Below are 20815 nucleotides of genomic sequence, written 5' to 3'. Positions count from 1 at the left end.
AGGCTTTAGATCCCCTCATCTATAGTATACCAGGGTAAATCTGGCTTCTCACACTCAGGCATTATAGGCCTTTTTCTGGTCCATTTTTCAACTGACCACTGAAACAAACTGTTAGAGTCTATTCTAACCCCTTGAACCAAAACGTTGAATCCAGAATCTCTGCTTTGTGGCCCATATCAATAAATTCAGCATTATCCATCTTTACATTCTTCTATCATTAACCCATACACTTATATATATTCCTACCCATATCCCCCTGATTTCTGTCTATATAAATTGGAAAAATCCTGCAATTCTTTTGGAGTATAGTATACTTAATCATGGGTAACATTTTGTACTTCACCTTTGGGGGCTTGTTGTGACTTTAGTTATAGGTCTGGAAGAAAAGAGGTGTGGTGGGCATGGGGAAGGAGATGCATTATAAGTATCTTTCAAGACAATTACCTCAGGGCATTCCCTTGCAATTTCATCTGGTGAGACAGGATTATCTCTTCAGTTGGGTGTTGGATGGCAGACTTGTTGGGGAAGGCTGGAGGTTGGGTGGTGCAGGCTTGAATTTGGGTGGTTGTCTCCTCAGGACAGGGACAAGATCAGATGACTGTCTCCTTAGGGCAGAGCATTACAGGTTTATCTGGCAAAGTCTCAACAGAATTTAGGGTTTCAATATCCTCATTGTCATCATCATCAATCCATATGTCTCCATCGTAATCCTCACGATTCTACTCCTTTACAATCAATGCTCTCACGTTAACAGGAGACACCCTGCACGATTAAGATTTTTGTTTCTGTTGTAACTCTGTTACTCCCACAGTGAGACTCTAAGTCTTTTTCAGAGATCTCAAGTCCATGGCTACATGAAACAAGATTTTCTTTCAGGGCATATATAGGAACTTTCACATTATTCATGTGGTGGGTGCTTAAGTTGCAAGTTTGAATCCTTCAGCCTATCGCTTTCTTTTGTAACTGTATCCCCATATTTAGGAAAAGCCAGGCAACATCATTGTATCTTTTATACAAAACTCTGTTGAGGTGTTAAAAACAGTCGTACCCAGAGCCTTGCCTCTTTTAAGCATGGAAGTAGTCGTATCCAGTAGTTATATTTTGTGTATCTCTATTACCAACTCATGCCACGGACAGTCAGTGGACTCTTAATTATTAGAAACAGTGTCATTAGTGTCCTTGAATCAGGATAGAGAGCTAATTGCAATAATCCTGGAACCAATTCAAAAATCCCATTTTTAAGATTCTGTTTCTGAAGAACAACTCCTGGTACCAGGCAATATTAGGGTTCTCTAGAGAAATAGAACTGACAGAATGATATATGTGTGTATATATATATATATAAGAGATTTTATAAAATTGTCTCATGTAACCATGGGGATGCACAAGTCCAAATTCCATATAGCAGGCTACAAGCCAGAGACTCCCATGAAGGCTCTCAATGAGTTCCCCAGTAGATGCTGGCTGTCTGAAACAGAGATGGGAATTCTCTCTCTGAATGCTGAAATCAGTTCCCCTTTTAAGACCTTCAACTGACTGGATAAGCCAGTACTATTGCTGACTGCATTCTCTTCAGTTGATTATAGATGTAATCAACTCACCAATGATTAAAATTTATGAAATGTCTTTGTATTACAGTTAGTGCAGTGCTTGCTTGACCAAACAACTGGGCGCCATTATGTGGCCAAGTTGACACATTAGCATAACCACCATGGATGTTATAATTTTAAATTGTTACATGTACTATAAGTGGAAAAAAATAGGGTCTGGTTCAGTTTCCTAGCTGCTAAAACGATTACCGTAAAATGGGTTGTCTTAAGCAACAGGAATTTGTTGGCTCATGGTTTTGAGGTTAGGAGAAGTCTAAAATTGAGGTGTCAGCAAAATGATGCTTTCTCCCTAAAGACTGGCGTTCTGGGGCTCGCTGCTTGCAATCCGTGTCCTTGGCTTTTCTGTCACATGGCAATGCACGTGGTGTTGTCTTCTCCTTTCTCTTCTGGATTCCTTTGACTTCCAGTTTCTGGTGGCTCCCGTGGCTTCTGTCTGACTTCACTCTGTTTATAAAAGACTCCAGTAATCTGGATTAAAGCCCATCCTGATTCAGTTGGGTCACACCTTAACTGAAGTAACATCTTGAAGAGATCTTATTTACAATGGGTCCACACCCACCACAATGCAGACCAAGATCAAGAATGTGTCTGAACTGGGTGGGGCACACAACTCCATACACCATAGGTGCTAAAATGGAGAATAATATGTGAGGACAGTTTTAGAGAGAGTGAGCAGAAAGAAACTTGTCTGAGAAACTGACATAGGAGTCTCATTGCAGCAGGATAAGACAGCGCCAACCTGAGAAGACCAAGTTTTTGGGTAGGTGTGTGGGAGTGTGAGGGTGTGTGTGAGTATATGTGTGAAGGTGTATGCATGTGTGAGGGTGTGAATGTCTGTGTGCATCTGCGTATGTGAGTGCGTATGTGGATGTGTGGGAGGACAGTTGGGTGGGCACAGAGCCCCAGGTGGAAAGGGGCCTGGTCTGTGGGAGGAACTGTGGGCTTGAGTGGGATGAACAAGGCAGAGAGAGGTTAGATCATGGAGAACCCTGTAAGATGTGGTAAGATGTTCCCGTATTTTTCTAATGTTTGCGAAAAGTCCTCTGTCATAGGATATTGTATTAACACACCTTTGTTGCTAGAAGGTGCTCCTGACCACTTGGCTCAAGGACAGATTGAAAAAACTTGGACCCCAAGAGACTGAACTGTTAAGATTCCTGTGGAGAGTTGGAGGCAGAGGAAGTAAGTAAATGAGATATATTGTTATGGCTTCTGGGCATCTCCACCTCCCTAATTTACAGCTCTGCTTTCGACTGAGAAGAAAAGAATTAAAAAAAGAATAAATAGCTGCTCATTGAGGGACAAAGAGAATTTTCTTACAAATAAGGTTTCTCAAACTGTTCCAGGCTTCAGTATCCTCACCTGTATAGTGAGGAATTTGGCCCAAATGCTCTGTGAGGCCCTTCTAAGCCTAACAGTCAATGAATCTCTCTAAAGCCAGTGTGTGGGTTCTCGCAAGCATCATTTTGATTGCTTGGGATCCTTTTGGCACAGGCTCTAAGCTTTGCTGGGTTTCAGGAGTGGAGGTTGATGTATGTGCCCTCCAGTTGGAGAGGGGACATTGTACATTGGGCCCAGCCTTGTCTTTCCAGGTTTTGTGTGTTGGGCTCTGTGGAGAAGGCTAAATACTGTCCCTTCCTTCTGTGTTGAGCTCAGAGAAGAAAGTTACAAAGTGTTTTTATTTTCAAACCACTTTTTCATCTATTTTCAATCAAGAACTATTTTTATTTCATTTGTTCTTATAACCTTTCTGTGTGTGAATTTTATCATTTCCCCTGCATTAATAAATGTGTGCAAAAAACCCAAATAACTAATGAAGGACCCATATCCAGAATATATAAACACCTCTTCAAAAGGTTAAACATAGAGTTATTACCATATGACCCAGCAATTCTACTCTAGTATATACCCAAGATAATTGAAACCAAGTTCCCAGATACAATCTTGTACACAGATGTTCATAGCAGCATTATTAATAAAGCTGAACATATATATACTCTATGGCTCTATGGTTTCACTTCTTGATATAAACCCAACAGAAATGTTTGCACATAAGCACCAAGAGAAATGTTCAAGAATTTTAGCATTATTTGTTTTTTTTATTTTTTAAAAGATTTATTTATTTATGTATTTCTCTCCCCTCCCCCGCCCCCCACTCTGGTTGTCTGTTCTCTGTGTCTATTTGCTGCGTCTTCTTTGTCCGCTTCTGTTGTTGTCAGCGGCACAGGAATCTGTGTCTTCCTTTGTTGCGTCATCTTGTTGTGTCAGCTCTCTGTGTGTGCGGCACCATTCCTGGGCAGGCTGCACTTTCTTTTGCACTGGGCTCTCCTTACGGGGCACACTCCTTGCGTGTGGGGCTCTCCTACGTGTCCCTGTGTGGCACGGCACTCCTTGCGTGCATCAGCACTGCACGTGGGCCAGCTCCACACGGGTGAAGGAGGCCTGGGGTTTGAACCACGGACCTCCCATATGGTAGATGGATGCCCTAACCACTGGGCCAGGTCCGCCGCCGGCATTATTTGTAATACTTCTTAACTGGAAATGTCCATCAAAAATAGAACCGATAAATAAATTTTGATTTATTCAGACAATGGAATAATATACATCAATGAAAATGAGGGAAATATAGCTACACACGCACATGGATAAATTTCACAAGATAATACTGAGCAAAATAAGAGAGACACAGAAGAATACACATAGTATGTTTCCACTTATATAAAGGTTAAAATAGCCTAGGGAGCAGATATAGGTCAAGTGGTTGAGTGGCTGCTTCCCGTATATACGGTCTTAGGTTTGATCCATGGTACCTCCTAAAAACAAAGAAACTCTCATGTACCTCAGTGGCTGAGCACCTGCTTCCCATGTATGAGGTCTTGTGTTTAATACCAGGTACTTCCAAAAAGAAAACAAGCAACAACAAAAACACCCCAGCCTAAATCTGTCTACGATTATAGAAGTCAAGATAATGGTTACCTTTGGAGGGAGGGAGAAAGAAAAGATTGGGAGTTGGTACAGATTGTGTCCAGGAGTCTGACTATTGTCTGTATCTTGACCTGGGTGGTAGTTATGAAGATATGTTCACTGTGATAATTCATTGAAAAGTAAAATGTGTACAAGAGGAGGAAACTGCCTGCTTAAGGCACAGGTTATTAAGGCTGATGGGGTTATGAGGCTTTATCCATTTCATTCATTCAGTTATTAAACAGCATTTATTGAACATCTAGATACTGGGAACACATCAATGAACAAAACACAAAAATCTTTGCCCTCTTGGAGCTTACATTCAGTAGGAAGAGAGAAATAAACAACAATTATAGATGTAATAAGTAAGTTATATGAGATCTTAGAAAATGAAGTTTAAAAAAGGGGGTAAGAAGAATGTGGAGAGGGTATTGTGATTTTCAATAGGAAGTACTAGGAAGAAGGTGTTGAGAAGGTAACAAAGTAGCAAAGATTTGAAGGAGGATGAGGGTATTATCCATGAAGACAGCTACGGGGAGCTTTCCAGGAACAGGAAAAAGCCAGTGCAAAAGACCAAAGTGGGTTCCATGCCTGGTGAGTTTGAGCAGTAGCAGGAAAGCTAATGAGAGAAGTATAGAAGGAAATGAGCTTAGAAGAGAAATTATGGAAGGCAAAATTGTGAGGGCCTTGTGGGACACTTTATGGACTTGGCCTCTACTCTGAGTGAAATAAGGAGGCCTAGCAGGGCTTTGAGCAGAAAAGTGACATGGTCTGACTGTTCGAACAGCATCACTTTGACTGCTCTGTGGAGAACAGACTGGCGGTGACTAAGCGTGGAATGATTCAGGCCAGAGTGGATGGTGGCTCGGACCCAGGTGCTATCAGCAGAGGCACTGAGACACAGAGACGGAAGACTCTTGGTATTTGTTCTGAGTTACTGGGAGGATGGAGTTAGCTATGCATAAAATGGGGAACACTAGAGCTGAAGCAGATTTTGGAGGGAAGAAGAAGAGGTCTGTTCTGGACAGGTCGTGTTTAAGATGATTACTAAACATCAAGTGGAGCTGAGTGTAGAGGTCTGGAGATGGGGAGCTGTCTGAGCTAAAGACATAGATTTGGGAGTCATGAGCATATAGATGGCATTTCCAGTCATGAAACGTAGGTGTCATCACCAAGACAGCAGGTGAGGATGGAGGAGAGATCCCAAGACTTCGTTGTGGGCCACCCAGCCTTAAGAGAAGGAGGAGAAGAGGAGCGACCAGCAATGGATACTGAGGAGGAGTGACCCATGAGGTAGGGGAGAGCCAAAAGAGTGTGGAATCCTGGAAACCAAGTGAAGCAAAGAGGAGGGAGAGAGCAATACTGCTGAGAAGACAAGAGTAGAAATTGGATTTAACAAGATGAAGATCTTGACAAGAGCTGCTTCTCTAGAGTATGGGGCAAAAGCCAGACTGGAGTTTAAGAGAGAATGGAAATGGCCCACTGGGTGGAATGTGGGAGAGTGTGGGCTAAGATGTGGATCATTGACAATGAGGTGCAGCAGTGCTCAGAGATGTATTCACCAAATGCAATGAATGTCTCGTGATGATGGAGGAGGTTGTTGTTATGGAGGGAGGAGTGGGGTGAGGGGTGTAGTGGGTATATGGGGACCTCATATTTTTTGAATGTAATATTAAAAAAATAAAGACAAAAAAAACTAATAAAAAAAAGAATGGAAGGAGAGAAATTGGAGGATAGACAGCTTAAGGAGTTTTGATGTAAAGAAAAGCAGAGAAATGGAGGAAATACCTGGAGTTGTCTTTTTTTAAAGATGAGAAAGATAAAAGCATATTTGTATGCTTATGGAAATGGAAAAACCAGAGAAACTGATCTGGGGGGAGGGAGAGGTGAGCAGAGAATTGCTGGAGCTGATGTCTGAGTGCGTGAGAGGGACTCCTGAACTTGATTTTAAAGCATGCTCTTTGCTGAAGTTCTGAAGGGCTAACTCATATCCCCAAACTCGGAGGAGACTGGTGTGTAAAACGGAAAACAGATTTATCACAGTAGAAGATTCATCTGCAGAGTCAATGGCATTTTTCATGTGCTCAGGACACATCCTCTCTCCTTGCAGAGTACATCAACTTAAAGGTAGAAAATTGTTGGTTAGGGGAGCATATGATTCCCAAATTCCCACCCCAAATCTGAAGTCATATATTTTTTAGTAAGGCTTTCCCCTTCCTGTTCTATTGATCTCTCTAGCGAAGGAACTGACAACAGGCCTCCAGAATCTTGGAAATACCCTGAGCAAGCACTGACAAATATTTAATCATTATTCCTCTTTTTCCAGAAACAAATCTACCTTTCCTGTAAAGTCTCCTTTCCTCAGACATATTAGTGATTTTAGAGAGTATTAGTTTAAGGCAGAGCTTTCTTTAATTATCTTTCAGTCTCAGAGATGCCTTTGGGATACACCATGTGACCAGTGTCCTTCTCAAGTCTCTTTGGCAGCACCTTTACAAATCCCCTGTGGTAGGGGCTGTGCAGCCATTTAAAACTGCTGGCACTAATTTCAGTCTCAGAGGACAGACTACTCTATTTTTTTATTTGAGACAAATTCACATACCAAAAAGTCCACCAATTCAAAGGGTGTAATTCAGTGGTTTTTTAATAAATTCACAAAGTCATACAACCATCAACATTTTAAAATTCCAGAACATTTCCTTCACCCCCAAAAGATTCCAGAAGATTTCCATCACTCCATACCTACAAATTCCGCCCCCCCATCATCTGTAAACCATTAATTTACTTTTCATCTCTTATCAATTATTCTGGACATTTTACATAAAAGGAATCATAAAATATGTAGCCTTTTGTGCCTGTCTTCTTTCATGTAGCGTAATACGTTTGAGATTCATCCATGTTGTAGCATGTAACAGTACATCTTTATTATTTATTTATTTATTTATTTATTTATTTCTCTTCCTTTCTCCCCCTTCCCCCCGGTTGTCTGCTTTCTGTGTCCATTATCTGTGTGTTCTTCTGTGACCGCTTCTATCCTTACCAGCAGCACCGGGAATCTGTGTTTCTTTTTGTTGCATCATCTTGTGTCAGCTCTCCGTGTGTGGCGCCATTCTTGGGCAGGCTGCACTTTCTTTTGCACTGGGTGGCTCTCCTTTCGGGGCACACTCCTTGTCCGTGGGGCTCCCCTATGTGGGGGGCACTCCTGCGTGGCATGGCATTCTTTGTGCGCATCAGCACTGTGCATGGGCCAGCTCCACATGGGTCAAGGAGGCCTGGGGTTTGAACCGAGGACCTCCTATGTGGTACGTGGATGCCCTATCCATTGGGCCAAGTCCGTTTCCCTCTTTTTATGGTTGAATAATAATCCATTGCGTGGCTATACCACATTTTGTTTATTGATTCGTCAGTAGATGGACATTTGGGTTGTTTTTACTTTTTGGCATTATGAGTAATGCTGCTATGAACATTCATTTATAAGTGATAAGTGTTTATGTGAACATGGTTTTCAATTCTCTTGAATAGATACTTATGGGTGGAATTGCTGGATCATATGATAATGCTATGTTTAACATTTTGAGAAACTGCCAAACTGTTTTCCACATTGGCTGTACCATTTTACATTCCCACCAGCAATGTATGAGGGGTGTAAGTTCTCCATATCTTTGTTAACATTTGCTATTTTCCAAGTTTTTATTATAGCCATCCTACTGGGTATAAAATGTAAGGTGGACAATTTGACCTTAAATACTAGGGTTACCTCATTTTAGACCCTTTCATATAACTATTTCTAGTTCACAGTTGTGAAAATGGAGGCACAGACTAACTCCCTGCTCAAGGTCTTAGAACATTTTAGTGATGAAGCTGGTGTCTCACTTTTAGGCCAGTATTCTTTCCACCGGGCTGTTGTGATATCTGTGGCAATTTCAGTTAGGAATCCAGAATTTGTATGGGTCTATCTAAATATAGGGCAGATCTCAGGAGGAAGACTCTTGGGGCTAATTGTGATGGCTGCTGGGAGTGTGAAATACATCTATCTCCCTACCCGCATCACCTTCTTAACACAGTAGACAGCCTAGCTCTGCTATCTGTTCTTCAGAACTGGAAGTAGATGTCCTCTTATTTATGCTATTCTCCTTGTTTCCTACGAGACTTCAAGCACTTTGTGGACAGTGATCCTGAGTCCCCTCCATATTAAAAGTGAGAGGCATAATGCCTGGCACACAGTAGGCCCCCAAGAATGTTGTATGAATTAAAATAGATAAGTCAGTCAGAATTATTAGAGAATGAATTTATTGTAAATCAGCTCTTTGAAGAAAAAGCACACCGAAATAAGAGATATAAATGATAGATGGTTTAAGTAGCCATTTTTCTATTGTGTATTGCAATTTATTGAGAATGACATAAAATTAAGCTTTAGTGTGTGCATGTATAAATTGACTAGCTAAGGGAAAACATACATCAGGATGCTGGCTGAACTGAAGCATATTGGCTTATAAAACTTCAGCCTATTTGGAATTAATAAGCGATGTAATTGCTCCAAATTACTACTAGCTTCTAAATTTTCCAAATATCTAAAGCATGCATGGAATACTTTTCACTATCTTCATAATTAAAAATTTAGTAAAGATGTAAAGTATACAGAAGCATATAATAAGAAGTCAAAGTTCCCACTCATCTCTCCCCCAACTCCCACACTGAGTGGAATACTGGGTTCTAAATTCTGAGGGCCTCAGATATTTTGGGGCTCTCTCTATTGATGAATATTCTAACTTTTCCTGGGATTGACTTTCTTTTAAAATCACACACAAAGTTGACAGTCCTAAAATTCTGAATAAAGGAAAGAATAACTGAACTGGGGAAGTTTTTCTCAAGGGATAGAGAGTAAATGTGATGATGCAGCCTTAGCTAATCACATAGGTGTGAAAGCAGGAAGCAATTTCTTTCATTGGCAAAGTTTTTTAGACAAGCTGTAATTTGTACACAGAGTGAAGAGGATTGTTGAGTGCTTCTTGAGACGGGACAAGTGAAAATTTCCTTTGATTGACATCTCCAGGTGGCTACCTCAGCTTTCTACTTTGAGGAAGGAACATCACATGGCTCCTCCGATGGTTTTCCTTATCCAGTTGAGATATTTGTTGGTAAGGAGAGTGTAGACACCAGGTTTCTTGCGGTCACCACACTTCCCAAAGGAAGTGACACCTCTGAAAATGTTGTTACATATCAGAGGACTTCCAGAATCCCCCTGAAACAGAGAAGTATTTTAAAATATGAGTGCTTTGCAAAGATGATATGTTTATTCATTCATTCATGCATTCTTTCCTTATTTAAAGGATAATTTAAAATCTATTGTCTTTCCTCAACATCGATGAACACTAATTTGTTTATTCGTTCTAATCATTTTCTTTTTGAAAAAGGGAATTCTGGATAAGGTATGTAAACATATTTTCAACAGTAAAACAAAGAAAGAACAACAAAGGAAAACTTTAATAGTGAAAAATTATTGTCTCCTGTCTAACTCTGAACCCTTTTTGTGGCCAATATGTGTTAGATTAAGAAACTCATACAAGAAGGTGTGAAATGGGATCTCAATTATTCCCTTCTCTGAAAGTCACTAGCTAAGCCACCTCAGACTTTCAAACAATTTTTAGGGATTTTCCTTCCATGACTCATCAGCCCCATTTAATGTTCTGTCGTAAACCATTTCTAGATTATGCATTCTAAGTAGGCTCAAACCCTGGTATAGACGTTTGATATTGTTTATGAATTCCAAAAATAGATATTGGATTATGTTTGTAAACTGGTCTGTTCCTCTGGGTATATTAGATTATATTGGATTCAGAGGTTTTACTTTTCCTTGATTAAATAATGATTAAGGCTTTGATTGGGCCCTTGAGTTCCTGCCCCCATGGTGTGTGGTGACTCACAGAGAAACTGCACAGCAAAGAAGGGAGGTTAGAGTTTTCATATTGGAGAAGCAGATGTGTGAGGAAAGAGAGAAGGCTCCATTAGACATGGCAGAGGCCCTGGGAAGAGAGACGCATTTGCCTCATAGTTTATAGCTGGCCTTGTAGAGAGAGCAGAGCAGCTGAGCCTGGAGAGAGACGAGTCTTATCCCAGCCTACAGCTGATATTGGAAGAAACTGGGACCATGGACCCTTAAGAGGAAGAGGGAGACTGAACCCTTGCAGACATCAGCAGCCATCTTGCTCCAACACATGGCAACAGAGTTTGGTGAGGGAAATAACTTACGCTTTATGGCCTGGTAACTGTAAGCTTCTGCCCCAAATGCCCTTTATAAAAGCCAACAGATTGCTGGCATTTTGCATTCAGCACCCCTTTGGCTGACTAATATGCCTGGCAAAGCCTGTTCTTGGCACAATGAGAGGTAGAACAGTGCAGGAGTTGAGAGTCTGAAGGCCTGGGTCCATCCCAATGAGAGCCAGGCTATTAACTTAGGGAAGGTAAGTAACTTTCCATGCCTTGACTTCCTCCTCTGTAGAATAGGGATGATAGTAATTGTGCCTACCTCATGGGGTTATCTGAGGATTCAATGGTATAAGAGAGTATAGAATTTGGCACAGTTCCTTGCACCTGATAAATGCCAGTTGTCGTTATCATTATTGAGAAGGCTGCAGAGCAGTCATGAATGGCTGGCTGGTAAATGGTATCCTGAGAATTATCAGTAGTAAAAAGGGAATGCTGCTGGAGTGGAAGGTTGCATACTGGACAAAGAAGCACACCACCACACCATTGCCAAGCAAGAGTCCTTGCTGGACTTATACATGAAAGAAATAACAAGCATGCCCTCTGTTCTTTCTAGGCATTCTATTTCAACTTTACTTCCTATACCAGAAATTATTTGAATTTTTATTTACTTACTTCACATGAATCATCTTCACCTTTTCCGCCACCAGCACAGATCATGTTGTTCTCAACAACTGGCTTGAAATTAAAGTGCTTTGCATTATTGCAAATTTTGCGGTCTATCACGGTGACATTGACTTCTCTCAAGGTATCCGAAATTCCACATGAGTTCTTTTTGGTACTTCCCCATCCTGCCACATGACACTTGGTGTGGGGATCGACATCTTCTCCTGTTTTTGGTAGCTGTAGTGTTCCTACGGCTTTGGTGATAGTTGCTCTACCGTTCAGCTAGAAAATAGACAGCAGGTGCAGTTTTAGGCAAGGACAGTATTAACGATGGTGAGGCCCTGACATCTTCTCCGTGCTTCTCAAGCAGCGCTACACTGGGACATAGTGTCAGAGGAGAGAGGGGATTCCCTGACTCTCCTCCAAGGGCCCCAGAACCACCCCTGATCACCCCACAAGTCTGTTACAGTAAGATTCCTGGGTCCTGAGGGGACCTGACCACGTCTACCACTTGCTTGAAACCTGAGTCCAGAACTGTTCCCTTCTCTGGATTATTAATTCCATCTCTTACTCAAAATGATTCAAGAAATATTTTTTGAGGGGCTGCCAGGTACCAGGTGCTATTTTAGGTGGTGGGGGGTGGAATAAAACAGACAAAAATACCTCTGTTGTGGCACTTACATCCCAGTGGGGAAGGCAGACAAGCAGATAAATGAAACCTTAGGTATATGAGAAAGTGTCATATGCTATGGGGAAAAATACAGGTGAGAAGTGGGATTGAGGGCGCCCTCTGGTAGAGGATAGGGAAGAGAGTTGCCTCTTTGGGGTTCTCAGTGTGGGGGGATGGAGGGTGATCTGAGGGAGAGGTAGATAGCATATGGGGGTCAGGTGGTAGGTTGGGGAGCAGGCGGTGGGGAGGTATAATCCAGAAACTCGTAGAGCTCTCGGGCCCTCCCTGTGCTCGTGATGATGAGGCTGTCAGAGCCCTGGGCTTCTCCCTGACTCCTCTTGACCTGCTTCCTTATCTACCTCCCACCCCCCACCTTTCAACCAGTGTTATGGCCCTTGGTTCACACTCTGTCATCTTGTTCTGCCTTCCTCTGTTCCACTTTCTGCACGACAGCCAGAGCGATCATTCTAAAAACAAGTCTGAGCATGTCACCGCCCTGCTTAAAAGTCTGTGCATTTGCTCCCCATAAAAGCCCAACCTCTTCTGTGGCCTGCGTCCTGCTTACCCCTCTTTCTTAAATCTCTGTTAATTATTTAAATCTCTTAAATTATTTCTCTGTTCCTTGGATTGCATTTTCCAGAAAGACCCCTTGGACCTGCTGCTCTTCCTGCCTGGAAGGTCCCTCTCTCCCTTTGCCCTGACCGACTCCTGCTCCTCTCTAGGAAGCCTCCCTGACCACCCGGGCCTCTCCCTATTTCTTTGTCTGTTTCCTGCTGAATAAAGTACTGATCTGTTTATTGTCTGTCTGTCCCTCTAGACTATGACTGCGTGTAGGGCAGACTGTACCAACCCTTAACTTTAATACCATGTGCATATACTTTTCCTATAACCCTCTGTGCCCCCACCAGTGTTTGTAGTTAGCACTTATGTCTTTGCACATTTTATGTCCAACACCTAGATTTATCATGAATTTTTGGGCATTTGTATTTTAGCACTGGTAGGAAGTGAAAAATGCATTTACATACCAAGCAATACAAGAATACAGGTATTTTAATTACCCAAATCGTTACTTTTACCACAGGTCTTTGTTTATGCTACTTTGAACCACAGTCTAGTGTCCTTTCCTTTCAGTCTGAAGAACTCCCTGTAGCATTGCCTGTAGGGCTTTCTTTTATACTCTGTAGTTGCAAACTGTACATTTTTATATTTTAAGTGTTTCCTCTGGGATTCATTCCCTGGGGTGTCTATTTCTTGGTTTTGTAACCAGCTGGTGATACGACGGAGATTTTCTTGAGCTTCATCCCTCCTGTCAGGAAGGTCTGCCTAAGGCAAATGTACTGTGCGGGGTTTCCTCTGTCTTGCTGGGCCTCTGTCCTGTCCTGGGGTTTTGCTTGTTAGTTGTTTTGGGGTTCCCCTGTTTACAGGAGTTTAGTTGGCTCCTCTGTTTCCCACGGGACAAACCTCCCTCTCCTGGGTATCTGAAGCCAGTAGGCATTTGAAACAGACTATCTGTTTTTGTAGTTTTGTTTTGTTTTGTTTTGTTTTGTTTTTTTAACACTCCTTTCATTATCTCACACTGCTTTGTCTGGAGGGTAAATTCTAGGAAGAGGGTTACCCCAGGGAATATTTCTCATTTCTGTCTTTTCCTGCCAAAACAGGGCCAGGGACCCACAAAGAGGGTACAGATCGGCTCCAAAGTACCCTGTGGATGGGTTTAGGAAGGGCACCAAAAATTCTCTGGTGGCTCCCCAAAGCTGAGCTCTCCTGACCTGCTCAGCAAATGCAGCCTTTCAGCTAACTTTTCCCTGCAGTCCTTAGGATGGCTTATGTGTGCTCACTGTCTGCTCTCTGTGTCTGTTCTTTGTGTGCTCTCTGCATCTACTCATCTTCTTTTAGGAGGCAATGGGAACCAAACCGGGGACCTCCCATGTAGGAAGGAGGCACCCAATCAATCGAGCTACATCTGCTCCCTGCTTGTTGTGTCTCTCATTGGATCTCCTTGTTGCATCATCTCATTGCAGCTCATTACATCAGTTCATTGAGTCAGCTTGCTGTCTTGCACATCTTCTTTAGGATGCACTGGGAACCAAGCCTGCGACTTCCCGCATGGGAGGCGGGTGCCCACCTGCTTGAGCTATATCTGCTCCTCTGCCCTGTGTCTTTAAATCTCCACTACCACCCTTGTCCAGGAAGAGTTGAAATAATGGCTGCTGCTGCCTTTGTCTGGGACTGGTTGAAACAATACCTGCCCTCAGAGCCAGGACCCAATGATCCAAATTCACTAGTCAAAAACTGTGATCTGTGATTGCCGCACTTCTCTGTTCTTGGGGAGGAAGATTTTTTTTTTTTTAATTGACTTTGTAATAATATTACATTAAAAATATATATGTGAGGTCCCATTCAACCCCACCCCCCCACCCCCCCTCTCCCCCCCCAACAACACTCGTTCCCATCATCATGACACATCCATTGGATTTGGTAAGTACATCTTTGGGTACCTCTGCACCTCATATACAATGGTCCACATCATGGCCCATACTCTCCTCCATTCCATCCAGTGGGCCCTGTGAGGATCCACGATGTCCGGTGATTACCCCCGAGGTGCCATCCAGGGCAGCGGGGAGGAAGATTTTTATGTCCCTTTCTGTTGCCAGCAAGCTAGCCAGGGACTGGACCTCAAGGCGGCCTGCCATGGGGATTAGGGGTAGGTACCGGTAGCTGCCACAGTGGAGAGAGCAGTTTACAGTTCTTTACCATAATTATCAGCCACTTTCTCCTGCTTTTCCATGGATGCTATACAGTGTTCTTCTGGCCTCTGGAGTTTAAAAATAGTTGTTTCAGACAGTTCCTGCCTGTTTAATTGTGGTTTTGGTAAAGGACTGAGCCCTGAAGCTCCCTACTCTTCTGATATCTTCCTGCATCTTCCCCAGAAGTATGTCCTGAAGTCCTAGTGTAAGCCCCATCTAACACCCTCTTACTGAGCCACTCCATGGTCCCTCAGGGTGTAGTCTCCCTACTGAGCAAACATCAATAAGCCCAATGTAGTTTGAGTATGCTGAGTTCCTGGTGGTTCTGATTCATGGGCATCACCACGTCAGACTCCCTGGTCCTACCACAGAAGGACTTTTATGAACATCTGTTGAATTGCACCAAATTCCAAGAAGAGGACCATCTGGCAAAATGGCTGGGTCCCAGCCATGCTTACCCCCACACCCCAGGCATTAGCTAATTGTGGCTGTGGGTCCAAATGTGTAAAAACTAGTTTTAGATTAAACTGACCAAATTTCAAAATTTTACTATTTCAAAACAGTTATTAAAAAAAACTATACCTACCTGTAGGAGTTGAAGATCCCCTTCGTATGTCTCCGGATCATAGCATGGATAGGAAATTGCCTTTTTGATGGAAAATGTTTGTTTATCTTTTTCTTCATGGGATAGAGAGTGGGCCCCAAGGATAATTTGAGGTTTGCCCTTTCTGGGAAAAAAAAAAAAAAGATATAATTCATGTAAGAGGATAGATGAAATTAATCTGATGACTTAATTTATTCCAGTCTGATCAGTTCATTCAAAAAACTTCCTGCTTATAAATAAGCACAACAAGGCCACAGCAATCATGAGGTTTTCTTCTTTCGGTGTTTTAGTGCCTTTTATTAAAAATTCCCAAGATATTTGTTACCCCAAACTGCCTCAACTCCACCACATCTTTTCAAGGAAGAAGCAACAAGCAGGGTAGCCCAGGCTTTTGGTGCAGGGAGGTGCCTTGTTGACTGGATGTTCTTGCCCACTAACCAAAGTGGGCAACTAGAAATCTGGGCCTCCCCCTGGAACAAAATACATGAAAATGCTAGCAGTGATTGTGTGGGGTTGATATTTTGAGTGTTGTTTTTCACTTTTCTTGATTTAAAAATTTTTTATAATGTTGGTATTTATAGTGAAAAAATATTTAAAAAATGGTCATGTATTTCAATATTATTCTATAGGATCTGGCCTTTGCACAGAGAGGTAAATATTTTATTAGAACATGACATTGAATGTGCTTACTTGGCTTCTTCTCCATCTGTCCCTCATTTTGGCTTTGGATTTTAGAGTCATTTTCACCTGCCCTAATCTACCTGGAGACTCAGAGGAGCTCAGAATTACTTACAGGTCACAATGAGCAGCTGTCAACACCCAGTTTTCTTGGATCAAAGCCCCTGCACAGATTTCCAGCCCTTTGATTAGAGCCATGTAGCGTCTTGCATGAGGGGGCACTTTATTTCCTCCTATAATTCCTTTACAGGTTTCTGGAAAAACTAAAAGAGTGACCAGAGTGAAATGAAGTCATGCGTCTCCCTGAGAAAATTAGGCTATCATGAAGAGATTCAGCACAAGTACTTAGACATGCACTCTGTGCTAGGGAAAGTAGCTCAGAGCAGGCATGGGCCAGACTTGGTTCTTTCCTTTCTGCAGCATTCTCACATTCTCATCTGTAACTATGTTCACTGTAACATTCACACATTTGATAGTGTTTTCCCATGATAAGTTTAATATTAGGATTTGGGGTAAATTTTATTATACATAAATGTTCTGATTAGCTCTAATTTTTTTTTTTTCCACATCTAATTTGGTTTCTCAGTTTTTTTGGAGAGGGTGGAATTGTTAGGTTAAAAATGCTAAATATAATAGAAATACTTCTCTTTTTGAGCAATGACTCTTGAACTTTGGTGTCATAATAATCACCCAGAGTTCTTTTTTAAAATGCAGGTTCCCTAGACCTACACACAGAAAGTCTGACTCCGAAACTGGAAAAAGGAACCTGGGAATCTGCATTTAAAATAAGCCCCAGATTTGAATCTCTGGACTGACAATGTGATAGCCAGGTTCTGAGCCTCAACAGACTCCAGCACCTACAATATGATTTATTGGACTTTCCACACTCAGCTAAGATGGAGTTGAAGAAGGACAACCACCACACCATGGAGCCTAGAGTGATTACAACTGAAAGTGGGAGGATTGCATCCAACATCCATGTGGAATCTGAGCCTCCTCTTGACATAGAGGTGCAATGGACACAACCAATCCAATGTCCACATAGAAGAGGTGGCATTGGATTGGGAAAAGTGGACATGGTGGCTGATGGGTATGGGGAAAGGCAGGAAGAGATGAGAGGTGGAGGCTTTGGGACATGGAGCTGCCCTGGATGGTGCTTCAGAGGCAATCACCGGACATTGTAAATCCTCACAGGGCCCACTGGATGGAATGGAGGAGAGTATGGGCCATGATGTGGACCATTGACTATGAGGTGCAGAGGTGCCCAAAGATGTACTTACCAAATCCAATGGATGTGTCATGATGATGGGAACGAGTGTTGCTGGGGGGGGGGGGGGGGGGGAGAGGTGGGGTGGGGGGGTGGGGTTGAATGGGACCTCACATATATATTTTTAATGTAATATTATTACAAAGTCAATAAAATAAATAAATAAATAAATAAATAAATAAATAAATAAATAAAATATATCACAAAAAAAAAAAAAAATAAAAAATAAATAAATAAAATAAGCCCCAGAGCAGTTGTGGGGCCTGTAAGGCTGTGGTCAAGCCTGGGAAAGTGGTGATTTATTCTACTTTTGCCCCTTTGCGCAGGCATTACTACAGAGGGTGATCCACCTGATAGGGGTTTAATAAGAGGTGTGGCTGGATGGCCAGGAGGCGAGTGTGACCAAAGCCAGAGAGCAGGAGGGGGATGGGCCGGGCTGCAGCCTTCTTGGCAGGGCACCAAGGAAGGGGGGCCGGGGGGAGAAGAGGGCGATAAAAAACAAATCCTGATTTTATGTTCCACAAGAATGACAAATAGCAAATTTATTAACTGTTTTTCTGCTTATACTTCCAATTCCAGGCTGAAATTGCTTTCCTAAGCAATTTACATATCAATTAAACTTTTTCCATGCAAGTGTTCCACAACTGTTTTTGCATGGCTACTGTTAAAATGAATGGGAAAATAATAAAACCCAGTTCTTGCCCTCAAAAAGAATTAGAAGTAGAAAGAGAAAGAACAAAGGTGTGGACGGATATGCAAATGACCACAAAGCCAGGCAGTGGGACAAGTATGCGGGTGTAAATGCAGAACCATAAATGTGTAAAAATGCTGTTGTCAGGGAGGTGCGGAGGTCTCTATGAAAAAGGCAGTGTTTTTTCTTCCTTTTCTGAAGGAGATAGAAATATGTGCACGATTTCAACAAGCAGGGGCTGGGGGAGGTTTCAGGTTTTCGGTATGATGTAAGTAAAAGGCAGCACGGTTGAGGATAATGAGAATGAAGTGCAGAGTAATATTAAATTGACCTTGATGATGCACCATGTTTAAATGTCTTTTGAAATACAAACGATTTAAGTATCTTAGAGTCGGTCCATCCTTAAAATGATAGCTGTTAGCAACGTGTTTTTTTTTTAAACCCCAATTACATCTGCTTTTATTCTTTTACATGCTTAGGTTAAGTTTATTCTCTTCCCTTCCATGATCTCTCTGGATAATCGTACTTTGAATTTAAGCAGTACTTCTCTTCCCCAAGAATTCAAAGCACTTTTAAGAGCATTTATACAGTGTATCCCTGATATGTAGGAAATATCAGGCAGTGTTAGTCTCTTACAGCTCAAGAAACAAAAAGATGAAAGATGTCCCCAGCATCACACAGAAGGGACAGCATGCCCTTCCCCGGACTCCCTGCCTGTCATTGCCGGGTCATTTCCTAGTAATGCTGCAGGCTGGATTGGCTCAGTCCCAGGTTTGACACTACGTGTTGACCTAACAAATCTCACAGTATTCCATGGTGAGATTACTATTTGGAATCAACTATAGTTAAATTGTATTAACATTAAGGAAAAAAAACCAACGACTATAGCAATAAAAATAACAAAAGCATCCATGAAATTACCAGGCGCTAGCTCTACAATGCAAGGTGAGTGTTATTATTCTTGTGTATAGATAAGGAAGATGAAGTTCAGACAAGGTGGTTACCACCCAAGTTCATAGACCTAGTAAATGGCAAAGCAGTGTTCTAACCAAGCTTCATGTCATGCAAAATCCATATTCTTTCCATTGTGAAGCACTGTCTTCCTATAAAGCAGTGGGCCTTTGCCTTTTTCTTTAGGATACAGAACCATGTGGGAATCTGATACACATATGTGTCTATGCATATGTATATATATAGATATACGTAAGTATAGATACACATATGCATGTAAATATTTGCATATAGTCCAGGGAGATTGTCAGTTCCTCATGCCCACCCATGGCCTCTTAAGATGCTCATAGATCTCATGTTAATAACCCCGGTTCTGAAGGCATCATTAAGCTATAAGGTACAGTGTGTGATTGAGAGCAAATCCCAGCCCTACTGCTTACTAGTTGATGACCTTAGTAAATTTACTTAATTGTACCCTTGTTTCCTCATATATAAAGTGGGGCTGATAACAATTATACCTACTTAAGAAAATGGAATGAGTTAACGTTTGTAAAGCACTTATGATAGTACTATTCTTAATCAAAAGTTCTATTAAATGGTGGCAAATAGATATATATGTCTAGTGCGTGGGATTCTTTTTTTACTGATATTTTCTTCACCAACCCACCACTGGATACAGGAGTTCTCACAAATAAATTCCCAAGCCAAAAGTTTTAAGACTTATCTGAGAGCTATGACTTTTTGTATTTGTGACTGGAAGGTCCAGTTAATAATGTATACATCCCTGATTTAATAGCTTTGCCAAATTTTCACTTGAAGATCTGACCTGAATTTATGTAGAAGTACCAGATATAGTTAATGCTTTCATATTTTTGCTGTAGACATGTAGGGTACATTGTCTTCTTAAAAAGTAAATTTGCTTTTTTGATAGCAATGAAAAATAATGACATTAAAATCATTGGAAATTAAATTATGATTTCTTTTCCTTTTCGCAAAATGTTAATCATAAATTACGCTAATATAGAACTCCACCTTCTCAAGAGCAAAACTCAAAAGCATATGAAAATGTCTTACCTCCAGAAATTAGCAGAAACATGGCAGTAGGAAAACAGAAAGGAAAGGGAACTTTCATGACTTCTGTTACCCACATCTGAAGACCACTTAGTTTTAAGTATTAGTAATCACTAATATATAATGAAACACAAAGGATGTGGTTTATTTTCTGTGCTGCTAAAGATCTTGGTATTTTATTACTGGAAAGTATAATGTTATTTTAGCTATGGTGTGGTTGCTGCTTATTATTTCACAGATGAGGTCATTTCCTTCTAGGTTAGAAGTCTCCTACTTTAAAGGTTAAATATAAAGTCTGGGAGACTGTGAACATTTAAGAAAATAAATAGAAAATTGTTCTTCTTTTGACAATTTTTTTACTTTCCAAGACAAGTTCATTTAAAAAGCTGAGAATTCACATCTCTATGAGTGTTAGTTTTGAAATATCATCTTTAACTTCTTCTGGGTGAAAGGATAGATATTTGATATATTCATTTTTGACACGACTGGGTAATCACTGAGGAAAAACTGAAGTTAGATTCTTAATTTGTACCATTCAACTATAAAAGCACTAACTGAAAATGCAGATTAATAATTTATAAACATAGAACAGAGAAAGGCACTTGGAAACATGACACCAAAGGAAAAGATTGAAAGATTCTATTGTGAAAAGGTTAAAACATCTATATTTTAAAATAGCAAACATAAAAGTC

General features: G+C 41.3%; 1 protein-coding gene and 1 long non-coding RNA gene across 2 annotated transcripts; one reads left to right on the top strand and one right to left on the bottom strand.

Moving 5' to 3' along the window:
- Window positions 1-1816: 1816 nt before the first annotated feature.
- LOC131280074 (uncharacterized) lies at window positions 1817-17111 on the top strand. Its single transcript, XR_009187657.1, has 3 exons — window positions 1817-2792; window positions 9559-9712; window positions 16858-17111. It is a non-coding gene; the product is annotated as an uncharacterized lncRNA (long non-coding RNA).
- Window positions 8848-20202, bottom strand: LOC101447612 (granzyme A). The gene is made up of 5 exons (XM_004483485.5): window positions 20127-20202; window positions 16259-16406; window positions 15448-15589; window positions 11454-11726; window positions 8848-9816 (listed from the first exon to the last, which is right to left on the bottom strand). The coding sequence occupies exons 1-5, from the start codon at window positions 20200-20202 to the stop codon at window positions 9664-9666; spliced, it is 792 nt and encodes a 263-aa protein (XP_004483542.3). The 3' UTR covers window positions 8848-9663.
- Window positions 20203-20815: the final 613 nt, after the last annotated feature.

Source organism: Dasypus novemcinctus, chromosome 2 (assembly GCF_030445035.2).
Source record: "Dasypus novemcinctus isolate mDasNov1 chromosome 2, mDasNov1.1.hap2, whole genome shotgun sequence".
Taxonomy (NCBI): Eukaryota; Metazoa; Chordata; class Mammalia; order Cingulata; family Dasypodidae; genus Dasypus; species Dasypus novemcinctus.
Note: the sequence above shows the minus strand (reverse complement) of the source record. Positions and strands in the feature narration are given on the sequence as shown.

Bases quoted from the DNA above. Each gene is read 5' to 3' on its own strand.
- LOC101447612 (XM_004483485.5), bottom strand. From the start codon at position 20,202: ATGTGGGTAACAGAAGTCATGAAAGTTCCCTTTCCTTTCTGTTTTCCT. The intron at 15,590-16,258 runs GTAAGTAATTCT...TTTTTTTCCCAG, and splicing joins ACAGCTGCTCATTGTGACCT to AAAGGGCAAACCTCAAATTA. The intron at 11,727-15,447 runs GTAGGTATAGTT...TCTATTTTCTAG, and splicing joins GGGATCTTCAACTCCTACAG to CTGAACGGTAGAGCAACTAT.